At 36.6% G+C, this 18,194-nt stretch overlaps 1 protein-coding gene across 7 annotated transcripts in view; it reads right to left on the reverse strand.

Moving 5' to 3' along the window:
- The window catches only part of ASCC3 (activating signal cointegrator 1 complex subunit 3), a 278,562-nt gene that overhangs the window by 226,975 nt on the left and 33,393 nt on the right, over window positions 1–18,194 (reverse strand). For all 7 annotated transcript variants that reach the window (XM_049818318.1, XM_049818319.1, XM_049818320.1 and 4 more), the window contains exon 5: window positions 1,832–1,952. In XM_049818318.1, coding sequence (XP_049674275.1) covers window positions 1,832–1,952 — 121 coding nt within the window. The remainder of the gene's footprint in view (window positions 1–1,831; window positions 1,953–18,194) is intronic.

Here is an 18,194-nt window from a genome sequence, read left to right on the forward strand (position 1 = left end):
ATGAACCCACTTGACTGGTGTTTTGAACAATTTGTGCCTCTTAGTTTTCCTCTACAGTAACAGTGAAACTCTCACATCTCGCAGCATGCATACTGGATAAGGTGACTGTAACTTGTTAAATAGCATTGAAAAAAAATCTAATAAACTGTCAAAATGTCCACATTAATACCATCATGTCTGTAGCTTTCACTCGCTCTCTGTTGTATTAAAAGGGGACAACAATGGATGCAATTTCCTGACTAAATTTAATTCAGACTGAACACACCAGGGCAAAGAACTGTTACTTGATTTGTCTGATAAGCACAACAATCATCTTTACTGCCATGTAAGTAAATTACATAAGAAATAGTCAAATAATACAGCATGCTACAAAAATGCAGTACACATACAGTTTCTTGACTTCTGCTTATATTCTCAAGACACGAATTACTCAAAGTTGACTAAATTTCTGCAGACACAAATGATTCCCTTCCCCAAATGCAATTCTGGAAAGATAAAACTTCAATCTCCATTAGAAATACCAACTTAAAAGTGTTTTTAAAATTAATAAACTGAACTTGGGACAGAGCATCTTCAATCTCAGAGAAGATACTCAAGTATGATTGAATTCTTTACCACAGTGAAAGAAGGATACTCTCATCAGTGAAAAAAGCATACAGTCAGTAATGCTTTCCTATTTCTCAAAAGCAAAACATTGAAAATATTCTTCCTCCACATTCTAGCAGAAATTACCATGATAGATTTAACTGATGGCATAATGAAGAATAAATTCATAAAAGCTTCCAAAATACTACTTCTGTTGAGTGAGAAGAAAATATTTGTGTAACTGCAATCTGCACATATGAGAAAAACTGTAACAGTTCAGTTTATACTGAATGTATTTTTAATTTTTTATTATGTGATTATCTCAGAAAGGAAAAAACACCAGGACACAAAACCTTGTTATACTGACAGCAAGACATTCTGCTTTGAAATCATGAACAGATAAAACTAACGGTTGTTTTGATGAGTTTAGACTAACTATCAGCACAATAAGAGATAAACTTCTAAATGCTTGCTTATATTTCAGTTAAGATAAATGTAGTAAAAAGCTTTATTTGCATTTTTAAATTATTGTGAGGATACATAAGTCCACCATTACTAGTTTTATTCACATTTTTCTAAGTCTGTATGCTGTGAACATGCAATGGGCTGCATGGTGTTATGTCCTTGTAAGATTTATCCCAAATCACAACCTATTTCACAATCAGATTTATTTTTGTCAGAAGAGAAAGTGAGAAGACTTGTTTTTAAACAGCAATTTGTAAAACAGATTTTAAAAGAATTACTCGTGTGGGCAATTTATCTTATAAAAACAAAAATCACAGTATAAAACCTGAACCCCTTTTTTTTCCCCTCTCACTTATCTACCCTTAAGCTTAACTCTATTTTTTTTTGGAAGTTGGTTGTTACTGTACTTTTTCTCCCCAAGACCTACAGTTGATAGTACAGAAGGAGAGATTAAGCAGGAAAGCAGATGAGGAATAACCAAAGATCAACTTATTTCCAGAGTAATCCACTAAAACAGAAAAAGTGCAACTGTTAGTATATTTAAAAGTTACATGTGCCCATAGGCAGTTGAAAAGTAAATAAATATATACAATATGTATTCATTTCCTCTGTATAACCAGACCACAATTTCTTTGTTTAAGCCCATATAAATATCCCTCCCGGTGCCCGTTTGTGGGTTTGGGGTTTTTTTTTTTGCTTGCTTTTTAAACACACATAGACAGTACTTTTGTTTGAAATATAATTGAACAGTTAGAAAACTACTTTTGATGTGGCTGCTTACCTTGCAGAGTCTGGAACCTGTTATCATTTGGATAAGTCAAAGATCTTTCCAGAATAAGAGATCTGTTCTGTAGGAGTTTCTCTATGAGTTCAAAACCTTCAGGGCCTAGCAGTTCAAATAACTAAAAAGAAAACAAAGTCATAAGTCATTAGGCAAATTAATGTAAATTTATAAATAGGACTGCAATGTTTCCATCTACTAGGAAGACAATTAACTCTCTCCTAGCTGAAATCAGGACACGTGGCAACAGCATATCTGTTGACAATGAGTTTAAACAAATCAGTGAAGTTCAACTGCAAGTAATTCAACCCAAAAGGTATCATTGATAGTATTCAGCCAGATTCTCTATTACAAAAAGTGAAAATTACAGAAAGTTTTCAGCTGGAAATATTTAAAATCTGTGAATTTTGTCTATTAAGTTAAACTCCATTTCTCTTAGAGATTCTTGCATAAAATTTAACTCTTCTCAAGACTAAACATTTAACTCTTCTCAAAACTAAACTTTACGTGTCTTTCTTTATGGTTATTGTCATAAAATATGCTGCAAATGTATTCCTCCATGATCTAAGCAGATAAATCAAGAGAACCAATGCTTTCTCATAAAATTAAGATAAATAGGAAGTTATTCCCATTCCAGTGAACAAGAGATATAGCCTACTGCATTTTCACAGTCACGTCCTACAAAAAAAAACCCAAACAACTCACAGATGTGGACTAGAGCAGGAATTTGAAGAAACAATTAAGATGACACCAGTATCGACTTCAGTATATAATACTTGCACATATAATGCTGTGTGTGTGAGCATGTGCAATTCAAAGACATGATGTAGGTGATGTACACCAGAACAGAATTCCATACCAATAAGCAGTATTTTGGCCCAATGATTCTTTTACTCATATGATTCTCTTGTAGCAGGTTAGGTAAACAGTTCCTTATTTAAAGTTCCCTTTTCGACATTATACTGGGTTTTAATGGAAAAACCCCCACCCAAAATATTAAAAGCACATCCCTATCCATCTTTTCTATAATTATTTTGTCAAAAATCAAAGCACTACAGTACAACAGTGAGTTACTCAGAACCCATTCTTGATTTCTAATACTCCTTAAAAATTTTTTTCTCCATTTTTTTCAATTTCCAGAAAGGAAAACAGGGCAGTTTCTCCTTAATGCTCTTTAAGTTTGCCATTAATATTATTTGTATAACTTCAGGAATCAGGTAAAAAGAAAAGTTATGAATATACTTTGATGTGATGTTCTATGAAAGAGTAACACTTGCCACTGTATAATTCAAGTATCTCCGTTCTAACTATGAAAAGGAGAGCAAGGTCTATTACTGTCCTGTATTTAATTTGCCAACTCCTTAACAGAGAGTCTTTCTGTGGCTCTCTGTGACTACTGCCCTCTAGGAACACCTTGAAATAACTTTATGCTGCCTCTTCACGTATTTGTGAAATTTTGAACAGTGCCAAGGGCATCAGATCAATGATGCCTTTCTTCAGGCCAATCTGTACTTGATAATATAAGCTGTCATTTAAAAAATAAAAAAAGAAAAAAAGAAGCATTACTCCTGGCCCTCAGGGCTTCTACAAAAACATGAGGTTTGTGCAAATTAGTACAGTGATGGCAGAGTTTGCAGAGACCATGAAATAACAGCTCTGAAATGTATAAACTCTTGTATTTCTTTTAGAGTAACCAATGATGGCAAATTAGAGAAGCAGCATCCACCCCCCACCCCCCAAAAAAACCCACCAAAACAAACCCCCACCAAAAACCAGAATGCAATAAATGTGGACAAATAGAAAATTCTATACTCGGATAGAAGGAACAAACTACAAAAATACAGGACAGGGAATTGCTGGCTAGATGTCAGTTCTGCTGTCAAGAATCTCAAGCTATGACAGATTTCTTTTTGTCCAGCCTTCACTAACAATGATCATTAATTCTTATCTTTTGCATAGGTATTCACTGTCACTTTACTGCCACGTTTTAGCTAATATTATCTAAAGATATAAGACAACCTTGTTTTTATATTTCAAAAGAAAGTGACAAATTAGTACCGGTAAATTTGAAGAGTAGGTATTTTCCAAGGGTAAATGCTTAAGGCAGGAAGGGAAAAATAATTACAAAAGCAACAAGAAAAGGAGTGTATTTGAAATAGCTTAATTGTATAAAGAACTGAATACAAACTTGTCTCAACTTTGCTAACATCCTGTTGACCGTGGAATACCAGCATGACCGCGAAATGAAATGCTTTCAGTTCAACCAAATCTGGGCTTAAACACTAGCTTCTCATCCAGACAGCACACACAATCTAAGCATATTCAGACTTACCATCTTGCCCCCCTAAAGGTCCCCCAAACCAAAACAAACACACACCACCACTCCCAGAAAACAAACAACACATTAGTCCTAAAACATCCAATGTAGGCCTCCAGCTCTGCAGAGGACTCCAAAGCATCTCTATCACTGGAAGCTGTTAAGAACAAGCTAGAAAAGCATCAATCATAAAAGATGGGGTTTGATGAGGAAATAGATGACACCATTTTTTGGAACGGGAAGATACGTTTCCACTCCTATTTTCCCAATATATTCTGAAACAAAAACCATCCATATCAAAACTATTTCAACCAATTAGAGCAGCAGAGCCATTCAAAGAAGCTGTAATGTTACATGATGCATTCTACTTCATGGTCAGAGGTCATGAAGTAAAAACAGTATCACTTACTCCATCCCTAGTGAGCTAGGGGCTCAAAAGAAGAGTACCAAGGTGAAACTGCATATCCTACTCTCCAGACAGCCCACCAGTCAAAGAGAAGTGAACCATACAGTATTACACATGATGGACTCTGCAATGCTTATGTGGTAAAAGTCCCTCCATTTTGCCTTCTTAATCAGTGGACAGAGCGTGGCATTCATTTGCTGCCAGTAGTTTGAGAACTGTCTATATCACCTACATAATCTTGCTGCTGTCTGAAAAGGAAGGAGGCTTTCAGAACATTTAAACAGCTCAGACTGAGCCCATTGTTCAAGACCGAGGGGAAAAAGCTAAAGAATACAGAAGACCAGAAGCAATGACCTGTTCTTATTGACAAAACGTCTCCCACACCCACTAGAAGCTTGCCAGAGATCATGGGTTGAAAACAACCACTGAGAGCTAAATCAAGACAGAAGTAGAAGTGCTGAGAGATGGAGAATAAGTTCAAGAGCAAGATCTATCACCACCTACCACTGATGGCAGAAATGGTGACAATGGTAGACAAAGTTTGCAGAGCAGAAATAACTAAACTTGAGGACTTGCAAGACCAGTATGTTATTAATAATCAGATTTGTTCATACTATAGGAGTGATCCACTGCTTCCTAATTAAGGTATTAAGAACTACCACAGAATGCTGCTGTTCCAAAGTGCAATTCTTTATCTTCTCATTTGTTTAGACTTTCAAAACCACATCAGGGTCCATTCAGAAGGCTTTCTACCATTTCAGAAAAACTTGGATATTCGTTGGAGTTTTTAAGCCTAATTTTCAAAGTAATCAACAAATTAACCTGAACTTCTATAATGACAGACATCATTAAAGATCTAAGCAGCAACTGCACCCTATGGTAACTCATTAAAACCAGTATGAGTTGGAGAGGAAAAAAACCACTTGTTGACATCCAACTTCAATAAAGCGAATGCCGAGTCTGACATTTTCAGAAAGAGCACAAAATTTGATTTGTTAAAAGAACCCTTCCACTGTAAGAACTACATTTTTAATATTAATACTCACACTACCCAAATAATCTTGATCAAAATTTAGTGAGTAAACATGAGTTAAAACAAAACCCCCCACAGTTTCTCTTATTCAAAAGAGGTGCCAAAGTTTGTACAAAGTAACAACGTCACTACTGCTATCAATCCTGCACTGGAAAGCACTTACACTTCATAGTAACAGGTTGACTGTGTAAATCAAAGAGCAGGAAAAAGAACATTAGAAGCTGTGTTGCACTGCCTTATGCCTACTAGGAGAAGCAAAGCCCCAAGGCACAGAAAACATCTGACCAAGAAATAAAGCAGCCTTCTTTTGCCAGGTCATATCTTTCCTATAATAGTTTTATTTTTTGATGGTATAAATTTAAGTTATCAACATAGGCTGGAGTGGCTGAACCGGCTGTGAAAGAGCAAAATCCACAACACCCTCCAGTACCTACTAAATGCTGATGTAGTCCTGACCGCCACAGTCAGTCTCATGCCTGGATGGATGTTCAGCTGGAGGCACAATGCTGAAGTGACTGCTTACTAAAGTTGCTTTGCATGTTGATTTACAAAATACAAATGTATTACTTGCCACAGGAGGCTGTGTCATTTTCTGATGCACAAAACAGGGTTCCTCATGATGATGTTTAAGGTGTCCATAAAGAATAGAACTCCACAAACAGCAGTGAAAGAAAAACAAAGTAACAATTTATGTAAAATGGAAAGCTTAAGAAAGTTATGAGGCAAGCTGTCAATCCTATCTACTCTTAATCCTCTCCAAGTGATGAAGCACTAAACCCCCATGAGCTGCATTGCTCATTTGGATAAATATCTAGTACAAACTGCATAGAAATTCCTAATATTCACTACAGAAAAGGAGAACTTCTTCAGAGGTTTTATACTGTTGAGAAAAGAAATTCAGGTACAACGTTTTGCTTTAAAGATTTTACTTTCTCTTCTACAGAAGAAAAGGCAAATTGAAAAACTGTGATGCACTCCTAGCAATTTACATAACTTAGGAGGCTGATTATTAGATTATTATGTTTCATTCCAAATGAAATACTTTCCATTAATCAAATCCAGGAGTTAGCAAGGTCATATCCAATCCAACAGTCAGCAGGATGAAATTTCTAGCATACAAATACCAATTTGAAGCAATGAATCTTAGAAGGACAGTAAGGCTGGGGACCATGTTGATGACAGCCTATGGTAGCTTTTAATGAAGAAACTACCAGAGTAACCGAAGTTCATGGAAATATTTTAAACACTTTCATAGCATCATACTTATTTCTAACATATTGAGCTTCCACCACTCATCTCAAGTGCTCATGCCAACAAGGGGACAACAGGGACATTTATGCTTGAAATAAAGATGGTGCTGGTTTGAATGGCAGACACATGTTCCGGGAACTTGAGCCTGTAACTTGAATGCTGTTAATGACTTCACATAGCTGATGGGAAAACATTAAACAATGTGTAACACTGCATGTAAAAAAACCAAAAAAATCCCAAACAGGTTCTCAGACCAATAGGTGCTCAGGTCGTGTCGCTTTCAGGGCAGCCTGGTAGGAAAAAAACATCTCTGCAATCTTCTTTGCAAAACACTGTAAGAGTTCTGACATAGAAAGTGGTGCAGGGGCACAATTCTGTGTTCAGTGTAGGTGCTAGCATTTCAAATTTGATTATTATATATTCTGGCCTGAAAAGTCAACATCCAAGACCCTGAGAGCAGGCAAAGGAATCTGGTGAATGTTCACAGCTGCCTTTTTATTAAGTTATAAGATGATAAACAAGATAGCAGGCAACAGTTGGAGAGGCTGTGTGTCAAACAGTGGTTTCTTGAATAACAGCCAAACTATTACGTTCCTTGAAGTCAGTAACAGATTGTGCCCAAAAGGCAACCCTGACTGCTTTCAATAACAAAGGTCTCAGATGACTTCAGCTACTACTCGGTGACCATAAAGACACAGAAGAGTGTGATATACAGTCACTCGTATTTGTTTGAATGATTTTTAAATTTCATTTTATGTGCATAGCCTTAATATCTGGAAGAAACTGAGTAATGAGTAATCAATCTAGGAACAAAAGGACAAGATGTGTCATACTGCATTAGAAAGATGAGGCAAGGTCCCCATGTAATGATTTCTACTGATTATATGCTAGTTATATGAAAAAAGCAAGGAGACCCAGACAACAGTCTGCTTGCAGATAGACAGCAGTCTATCTGCCAGTGCAGGCAACAAGAAAGAAGCTGAACCCCAATGAGATGCATGACAGAGTAAATTTTTTCAAGTAAGACTCAGCCATAAAAAGTACATCTTTATTGTTGAACTCATGTTCATGACTGAAACAAGATTTTACTCTGAATGTTAAATAGCTAATACTCACTTTTCAATTCTATAAGGCACAATTTACAAGGAGCCTTGGAGGTCCTTAGTGTGACCTCAAATATAAGGTACAGAACTGTGAGCATTACTTTAACATCATAAACTATCTGCCATCACAAGGGCATTTTCTTGATCTCTCCATCTTCTATGAGGTGGGAAGAGATCCTATAAATCTCAGAAAATATTTTGTTTTCCAAATGCAAACAAAAATAGACTAGGAACAGTCCTTGTACCTTGCTTGAGTACTGCTCTGCAGCAATAAATGAAACGGAAAACCAAATTTGGCCAACCAGTGGTTGTCCTCTGTATCTCTCTACCTTTATAGCCTACCAGCTAGTCTAGGTTACAGAGTACCACTTACACAACCAATTGCTATGCCTGCACTTAGTGGCTTGTTTGCAGATCATAGGGCTTTACAAGGCATAGTTTTCAAACAGTCATGGAGGAATCATCTCCATAGCATGCTCTCAAGTTTCTTCTGTTCTAGTAGCTCTTAAGTAACTGAAATGATTGCTTCATTTCAAAAATTATAGAGAAAATAAGACATTTTTCTTGGGCTACAGGCTTATTGCAAAAGCTGTCTGGATATAGTATCCAAGGAGTAACAGACAGAAAAATTCATATTAGGTTTTGCAAAAATAAAGACATTAAAAATAGAGGGGGTTTTTGCATGAGAAAATTCAGCACAAATTTCATGGATAGAATATATACACTAATTGCTAATTACTACTGTGCTGAAAAGTAATGGACTGTCACCACCTCTAACACCTACAGATTATAGAAGCACACTTGGTTTAAAAACAGATCTCAGATGTTCTGTAATTTAATCAACCTATAAGAAACATGAAAATAAGCCAGACAAAGCATAATTTCTTACCATTGTTATTAAAAACAGATACTAGGTGTGTGAGAAAGTCATTCAACTCTCAGATCTGCTTTTCTTTTTTTCAAGCCTGGCATCTTTGAATACACAGCCCATCGCATTAAGTCCACCTATACAGAAATGATCTCCCAATCCTAGCAGACTTGCACAGTCTTAGCAAGCTCTGCTTAACCTCACCTGCCTCACAACCCAAGGCCAGGCACAGCAAGTGGCCAGGCACTTCAAGCACTCTGAAAGAGAGTTGCTGATAAACTATGTGTATGCAGGGTGCATTTCTGATGGCTATTCCTCTGTACAGGGGATGGAGAACTCTCATATTGCAACCTTATTGATCACTGGGATCAGTATGACAGAACAACATGCCCATGGACAGGCATTCTAACTGGACAAGGAGCGCCTGGCTCTCAGGCAGCCTCCAGTGGAATCGTGCCAGCTTCATGAGGATGAATGAGAAGTTACTGCTTGTCATCAGAGAGGTCTTGCATGCAGGTCTGTCTGTGAAATCAGTTAGCTTTGAATTTTTTGCTTTTACTTTCAGTTGGCAATGAGAAGAAAATAATGAACTAAATACAAAGTTAGAAACAGGCAGATTAAAGAAAAGCAGCAAAATTCTAGGAATTCCCCCAACAAAAACTTTCAATTTTACTTAGGAGATAGAAGAAGGCTAAGAAAGGAAGCTGATGGAAAAGTTTTCGTATAATGTTGTCTTTGGGAAAGACATCTACATGAAGATAAAGCATTCATGACAAATTCTTATACAACATTCAACTTCCAGTTGCTTTTCTCATTACTACATCTGCAGTGCAACAAGAAATGCTGGAAATCTGGTCTTCAGCATGGGACACATTTTTAGTCCAGGAGTACAAGTACAAGGTGCAAATAAAGACAAAACCAGTTATTCTTTTTAATACCATCTCTCCTCAGCACATCAGCATTACTCTCTATTTTTATATATTTCTGTATCCACAGATTACTATGCAATTTTACCTCAGCTGTACACTAGTACAAATATATGAATCACAGCAAGAATTCCAAAATCAGTATTAAAACATGAAAACTAATTTCTTAGAAGATTCAGCCTACAGGTACTAGGCAATACTTCTTTTAAATCAAACTGAAATCTAAAGTTAAAATACTGAAATTGATCAGTTACAGGAAAAAATAAATAAATTATTTTTCTTATAACAAGACTCAAGAACCAGACTATCAGATTGAAAGTATATGTAAATGTTGCTTAATAGGCCTAAACCAGTCATCTTCCCTATTTAATTTCCTGCCAGCTTTGATTACAAATATCTCTTTAGCATTCTTCTTACATAAAAAACCCACCATAATCTGTCACAGCATAATTCTAGAATATTTGCTGGAAAGCTTTCTCCGGCTCCTTGTGCAATTCCATACTAAAACTGCCTACCACACTTGACGAAGAGACAAGCACAAAATCTCAAAGCATCTTAAGCAAATTTTCATACTATTTTTAGGTGAAAATAAGTACACTGGAGAGATTACCACCATCATCAATGTTTTAACACTGACTAATTAGAAACTTACACAGATGCACTAGTTTTGAAAATTTCAAACATATAGCTACAAGGTGACTTCCACCAGTTTATTTAGCCTAAAGACTTTGGCAATTAGAAATAATGTCAAATAGCAGCTCCAAACAGCAGACTACTGATTTGCCTTATAAAAAGGAAGCCCTGAAGACCGATTTAAACATAGAAAAACTTGCTGTTATGTGATTCCTTAAACTGGTATTTATCTTCAGAAGCATTCTGGGACCAGCTGCTAATGAATTTTGAAGAAAAAAAATTTCTAAAATAACGTCTGCACTTGCCACTTTTCTTACCCATAGATATGAGGGTAAGAAATTCTGACTTTACCCAGCAGAAACCATACATTCATAGAATTAGTTTCTGTATCAGAATCAAACAACTTTTTTTTTATTTTATTTTATTTTTTAGGGCTAAGGATTTAAGATACTTATAAAATGGTGATGGTTGGCACAGAATTCTTTCCTGCAAAGAGAAAAACCTGCAGGTTTTCTTAAAGGACAGCAATTCCCAAACCTGACCATTTCAGGAGGACTTGGCTGAGTGTCGAGCCATTCACCTCTAGTCCAACACTTAGGCTTATCCCAATGCGTACCGACAGCATAAAAGAAAATACCAGAAAGCCAAGGAGTTTGTTAATGTTGCTTAACAGAGGTGGATGATGAGGAGTAGCAAGGGACTCTAATACTGAAAGCTGGTTTTATCCCAGTTAGGATAGTAAAGTCAGAATTTTAATACCCTCCATGAAAGGCTGCCAGGCCCAACAGGCTTCCCCAGGGAAACAGGCCGCAAGGCCCGAGGCCTCTGCTCAGGTCGACCAGCCCCAGGCTGCACGCTCCAACACCCTGGGTTGCCATACGCCCAAGGAGGTGAGAAGGAAACAAGGCAAGTTTTTGCCTGAAACATAGCCTTTTGTATTCTTTTAGGGGTGTGTAGAAAAGAAGAAAGGCTTCAACGGCAAAAAGATTGATTTTAGCCTAGTTTTCCAAGGAAACAAGGCCTACCAAATCACACTCTGCATTTACCAGCGTGTGAACTAACAAACAAGTTTTAAGCCTCTTCAGTAACTTCCAGATTCGACAGAGACAGAAATGTTTGGGGCCAGCAGAGGAGACCGATGTGAAGGACTGCTCTTCGTGCGTCCTGCTCTTATCCTCTGCATGGCTGGAGCATGAGCACAGCGGCATTAGCACGAACCAGTGAACCCACCAGTAAATAAAGCACCAGCACAAATTCTTCTTCGGCCGGCAAAGCCAGAGCAGTCACACCACAGCAGACATGGGGTAACAGAAACCATGCAACACAGAGAGCTGCAGGAGACCCAGCCCTGTGACTTCTGCAGCTCAAGCAGCTGTAGGTTTGGAATTTTTTTGTGGGGTTTCCCCCCTCCCCACCTTGCATATAAAATTATTTGGAGGAAAGTGATTTTGTGTCTAGTTAATGAGCAAGCCTTAATCTTTCAAGTGCCATCTGACTGCATTTCTTGCAGAACTTGTAGTTCCTTATGTCTCCATGTGGATGTGAAAAGAATGTCTAGGCATCAAAAAAAAAAAAGGGAAAAGTTCTATCAGTTACAGACTGGCTTGCTCCAGAAAAAGATCTCATTAAGTTTAATGAAATATTGAAGCTGATTCAAAAGTTATCATGAATAGATCAAGCCTCATACCACCTCAAAGATACAACAAGCTTTCTCTCAGTACAAAACTGAAGTAAAGGGAGTTGACAGGAAAGAGGAAAAGTTACTGACAGGAAGGAAAGCAACCAGCTCAGTGCCAGGATGAAGCCTAGCATCTCTTGGCCCTCACTGTGACTCTTTCGTTATTTCTTAAGTTCTGTCCTCAAATCCAGCACTCGAATGCCATTCAGTTTGGTTTCTTATGAAGGAAGACAGCATGGCTCTGTTTCCACAAAAAAGACAAAGCTTCCTATCATCCGTGGGGTTTCAACAGTCCTTGGACATCAACAGAGCTGTATACTTCTGATTTAAAAAAAGAAGGCCACAACTAAAAAAGGAGAAAACTGTATCAAAAATAACTGGATTATTTTCTCTATATGAAAGGGAAGCAGATAAGCTCCATGGTCAAGAATAATGAGACCCAAGCTTTGTATTTTCTGAATATAAAATTCTTAGTAATTTTAATAAAATTACAAAGAGAAGAATATGAGCTTGAAAAGCCAGTCTCATGCCAAGTTAGAAGCTTTGATGATAAGATAAAACACCACAGGGGTGATCCACATATGCCTGTACTTTCCCAAAATGGGTACTGCTTTCATGAACTAGGTAATGGAGAATAAGCTTTGTGATATGTTAATTTGTTAGGGCTAGAAAGCCCTTTTACTGAACAAAAGGAAGAGCCACTTTGACGCTTAAAACCAAACATGTTTTATGAGACAAGGTGCTTTGACATGAAAATATCTGTGATGCAAGGGTACACACACACAAAACTAAAAGCTAACATTATAATTTCACAATACATTAAGAAAAATGCAGATTAAGTTACATCAACATAGTATCATATTCCAATTTTTCATGTGCTGTTGCATATACATAGCAATGAACATTTAAATTAGCTGGTTTTAAGTCAAAATGGATATTAAACAGTAGCTTTTTGAACTGTTCTCTCAAAGAACCCTCACAACAAGAGCTACCCCACTTTATTGATTTTTACCAAGAAATAATTTCTAAGGACAGCTTGAATTTTATTTTCATCTTCCTATAGTAAACTTGTGTGTGACGGTTATTAAGAGACAAACCTAACAAGTTAGCTTTTAGTAAGTAGTTACGTGACAGTAATACAATAGCAGCAGAAATTCAGTCTGTCCTCAGAAACGTTCCCTCACAAAAGTCTTTTAAATTGTCCAAAGACAAAAGAGGAGCCATACTGCATTCAGAAAGGCTTAGAGATGAAATTTTGGCATGACTTCAGGGGGGATATAAGCAAATAATGACAGAATAGAAAGTAAAAGGAATGTGAACTATTACAAAACTACTTTGGCTATGAGCACTTCCTCTTTTTTATTATGTCCCAGATACTTGCAAAAACTACTAGATATTGCTCTTCCATGTTTTCTAACAAACCTCTTAACTATGATACTGAAGCGTGGGATTCATAACCATTTGTAAATATTCAGACAAGGATCCTAGATAGGTTTCCTAAAGTTACATGAACACTAGCAGATTAGTAACAATCACTAGTAGGGCTGGTTGAAGAGTTCTCCAGAAGCAAAAGATAAACATTTCTGGAAGTCAGATAAGTACTTCCATTTCCTTCTGTCACCAAAAATAAGCCACGTATAACTTTTGAAGTGCCTTATACAGTTTTTAGGTAATGTTTTAACTATCATTTCAGACTTTGTTCAATATTGCAAAAAAGCTACCAAATGAACAGTGGTTTAGTAATAATGAAGAACTAGTACCAACAGTAGAAAGTATGTAATATGTACACAGACGTACCAGTACAATCGGTGACAATTCCCATTACTAAAAAGCACTGGTAGTCTAGCTATGTCCTTTATAAAAATGGATATTAAATATTTATTGAAATAATAACAATAATCTACTCCTGATTCTCGGTGTCTGCTTAAAGGCCTTACAGGCAACTGAATTTCTATGTCCAAATAGAGCAATTAGGTAACTTATAGCATCCTGAAGAATGTCTCACAAGAAGTAGACAATTGCTCTGTGTGTAACAGTTCTGAGAGTTGATGCTCATGCGCATTTAACAGTGAAAATTGCTTGATTACTGCAAAAGCTATGCTAGCACTGGAAACAAACTTGCATAGAATGTGAAAGTTAACTGAAACTCTTGGTGAGATTTTTCCTCACTAAGAAGAACAGCCAGTATTTACAAAACGTTTGTTTTATGGTGCCAGTCTACTGCTACTGCTATCCCCTCTCTCTCTCTCTCTCTGAGTGCCTTTTTCTGCAAGCCACAGTCCATTGATGCATTACTCCCACACTAAATATGTTTGTACTACTGCTGCTTCTTCACATCAAGCCAGACTGGCAATTAATTTTTCATATTTCATTTCCTCAGTTTTCCATGCTTTATTTCACATGCTACCTTCTATACGATGGATCTCCTGTGAACCCTTTTCCAATTATTTTTTAGCGCCTCCTATATATAGTAATGACGAAGTCATCTTCCGAAACTCCTTTCCCTATCAGTAGGCGGTCTGTATTACCACATTCTCCACTTAAGATCAACTATGAAATGTAGTTGTAACACTGAAAGTATCTGGCAGTGCTTACAATGAAGGTCTTTAAAGTCTTTCCAATGGGATATAACCATACAGATGTTGACGTCTTTGAAATATGTTCAGTCAAAGTAAAAGTTTCTAGTTGTGGATTTCTGGTTTTTATTTAACTATCTACATACCTGGATGAATATTTTTATGTTTTCAGCACTGCATTTTTTTAAAGAATGCCACTTTAAGTAGCATGTCAAAATATTTAACATTTGATTACTTTGAGTAAGGAGAGCCAGTAGACTCCTTATTCCAAAATTCCACTTGCAAATTCCTTCACTCAGCCAACTTCCGCAGTTTTGTTTTGTTCTTTAATGAACTTAACGTTAATAAAGAGAAGTTTAACAATGACTTCTATGTAACAAAAGAAAGTACCATGATTTTTTGCTCTTCTTACATGTATCCTCCACAAACCTAATCTCCACAAATTTAGGGCTTCAATAAACATTGCCGAGTAATACAAGATAGTAATATATAACTATCTATATAAAATACTATATTTATACTATACACAATATAGTACAAGATAAGATGCTGAAGCACAGAATGCTTTTGTTGCTTTTCTGCAGAGTCCATACCTAGGTCCAGCAGGGCATTAACATGCCAAGTTTAGAGGTCTGGAGAATTTTAGCAGCATGACAGAAATATACCCTGAGACACTCAGTTTTGGCATCAAACATCCAAGATTTTCCCTGTATTAATGCATTTTTGAAAGCTGTTTCACAACATCTTTTGTCTCTTAAAATAAAGTAATAAATACGATAGCTCATAAAAAAATAGTTCATGCTCTAAAACAAGCTGTTTAGTCAAAGTTTTTATGACAAAAACCCCTATAATGTAATCTATTTTCCATTTTGAACAAAAAACCTTGCAGTATGACTATCCTTTGTTCACACAAGCACTCGTTTTTTGCTAAATGTTTTAGGTAGTTATTAATACCTCTGCTTATATCAGGTATTCAAGACCATTTTATTAACAGTCTAAAACTCATTGGATTAAACTAGTTAAAAATCAATAAAAAGTAGTTAACCAGTAAGCATGTAACCAGATATCCAGTTCCTCTGTGGGAAAGTCTCAAAAATGCAATGGCACCATAACATTGAAGCTCTTGTAAGTGGCAAAAATTTCTCAAGCCATGTAGAAGTACATATTAGTGCAATCCTATTTTGTAATGGTGCTATTGTGCTGGCTGTGCATGTAAAATATCAGCTATACATTTAAACAGTTCAGAAATCACCTCTGTAAATTAAATTAAAAACATAAGCACTACGACAAGTAGTGAAAACAAAGCCCTCTTGAAACCAAGGAGAAATCTCCAACTGATTTTAACGATGCTAGTATTTTATCCTAGAGGTCTGGCCTTTGTAGTTACAAATATTTAATTATTATTTCAAAATACATTCATTTTTCCCCATTTCATTCACTTTGGAAAATCATGTCAGCCATTTCACCACTGACTTTAGTTTCTGGCCAATTTAATTTTCTCATTCACTAACAAGCTGTACTGTTTACTTATGCCTCAGTACATTATGCTATTTGTTATATTTCAAAAAGCATGTCCCACTACGTTTTCTAAAGATTATATACTAAAACTACTTTTGCTGGTCTCAAGTTCTGCCAAATTGCATTTTGACACCGAAGTTGTCTTTCTCCACTTAATAACGGCTTGATGAAAACCGTGCAGGGAAAACAGCAGCCTTCCACTGGGGCTCTCAGAGAACCTTTGGTTCTGCTTCAGATGAGTTAGAAAAGCTGCAGCTGGGAGTCCTAAGCCTGAAGAGAAAAGCAGCAGCTTACACAGAAAAGCCAGGCTTTGGCTTTGACAAGGAACAGGGAACCTTCTGGGAGCAATGAAGCACACGCAATTAGACTGATGTGCCAAGCTAGTGACAAGTAAAACTGAGTTTCCAATAGCAGAACATTCATGTTTGGTATTTGGAGGAGCTAAACATTTGCAAAGTCCAATACCTGGCATTCTACAAAGCAACAAAAAGCTGATGCTTCATGTCAATATCTTGCTTAGGAAAGAAAAGTACACATCCACTTTCACACCTTCACACTGCACTTTTCTGATGGAGAAGGTCAGCTTATAACTAGAGGAACAGCTATGCAGCATATAAAAACAAGCTCCACTTGCCCACTGAGCCAAGCAGAAGTACTAGTCAAATATTGAGCCAGCACCAATTGCACTGTGCACAAATAACACAGCCTGTTTCTTTAAAGCATCTCTGTTGGAGCCTGCACAGTATGTCAGAAGAAGGAACTCAACATTTGCACCTGAGCACCACACAAGTCCGCTGAAAATGAAATGCCGAAGCACTTTTCACAGTCAGTATCATGATGTGAGCTGTGAAGAGTTCAGAGTTCTTAATATAAATTCCATACTCGGACCGCTCAGGGAACCACTCTCCACACAGACCTGAGAATTATTAAACTGAATTCAGGTTTAGAAATGCAAGTTAAGTGTTTCTCAGGTCATCAAATTTTTGGATACTAATAGTTAGAACATATGTTTTTCATTTGTGAAACATAACACTAAAGTTCTGACTATTGAAAACAATGAGCAAGAAGTGAATACAGACAGACAAGTGTCTGCAGTGTGTGCTACTGACAAACAGCACACCAAGCCACTAGCAGGAAACAAAATCTACACACACTTGCTTAGTCTTATTCTGAAATAACGTGATATTGTGCAATGCTGTATATGCTCTTCCATTTGTTACCTGAAGGAGTGAATAAGTGTGTGCAGCCCGTTGGAATTCAAAAATCCTCTTGTAGCTGGTTTGCATTATGAGCTCTAAAACAGGCTGTTTCTTGTCGAACTGTGTTTCAGTGTCATTTGACATTACATTTGTCTTAGCTTACACATTGAATAAAATTTAAGTGTTCATATAAATAATGTTAGGCTTTTAAAGGGTATTAGAAATTTCGTCAAGTAAATTAAGACTGTATGTATTTTGTCTTAAAAGAATAATGACCATTACAGATTCCTGTTTAATGCAAGAAACTAAAGGAATGATTTCTCTGAACAACAAATGTCCATTATTCATAGATACTTAATTTAGGAGACCAATTTAACACATCTGAAATCAAGGTCACTTTAAAACCTAATTGAGATTACTTGCAACACAAGGACTATTTCCTGTATACCATAATTTATTAAGTTACACATAAGGTTAAATTACAAGTATTTAAAAGGCCCACTCCACTTATTTATTATGAGATTCTACCAACAAGGAACTTGTTACAAAACAGGAAGCTTTTTAACTTAAAAAAAAAAAAAAAAAAGAACATATGAGGGTAAAGGATAGTTTACACTTGATTTTAATGCAAGAAATCCATCAGAAGAAATGAATATTTAAGTTAATACAGAATAAGGAGTAAATGTAATAGAACAATTTTCTCCAATTACTTCTATTTAATTGAAATGACAGAATCACAGAACGGTTGAGGTTGGAAGGAACCTCTAGAGATGGCTTAGTCTCCAGAGTTGGAAGACTCCACAGTCTCTTGAGCAAACTGCTCCTGTGTCCAACCACCTTCACAGTGACAGAAAT

The sequence above is a fragment of the Accipiter gentilis genome, chromosome 15 (genome assembly GCF_929443795.1).
Source record: "Accipiter gentilis chromosome 15, bAccGen1.1, whole genome shotgun sequence".
Taxonomy (NCBI): domain Eukaryota; kingdom Metazoa; phylum Chordata; class Aves; order Accipitriformes; family Accipitridae; genus Astur; species Astur gentilis.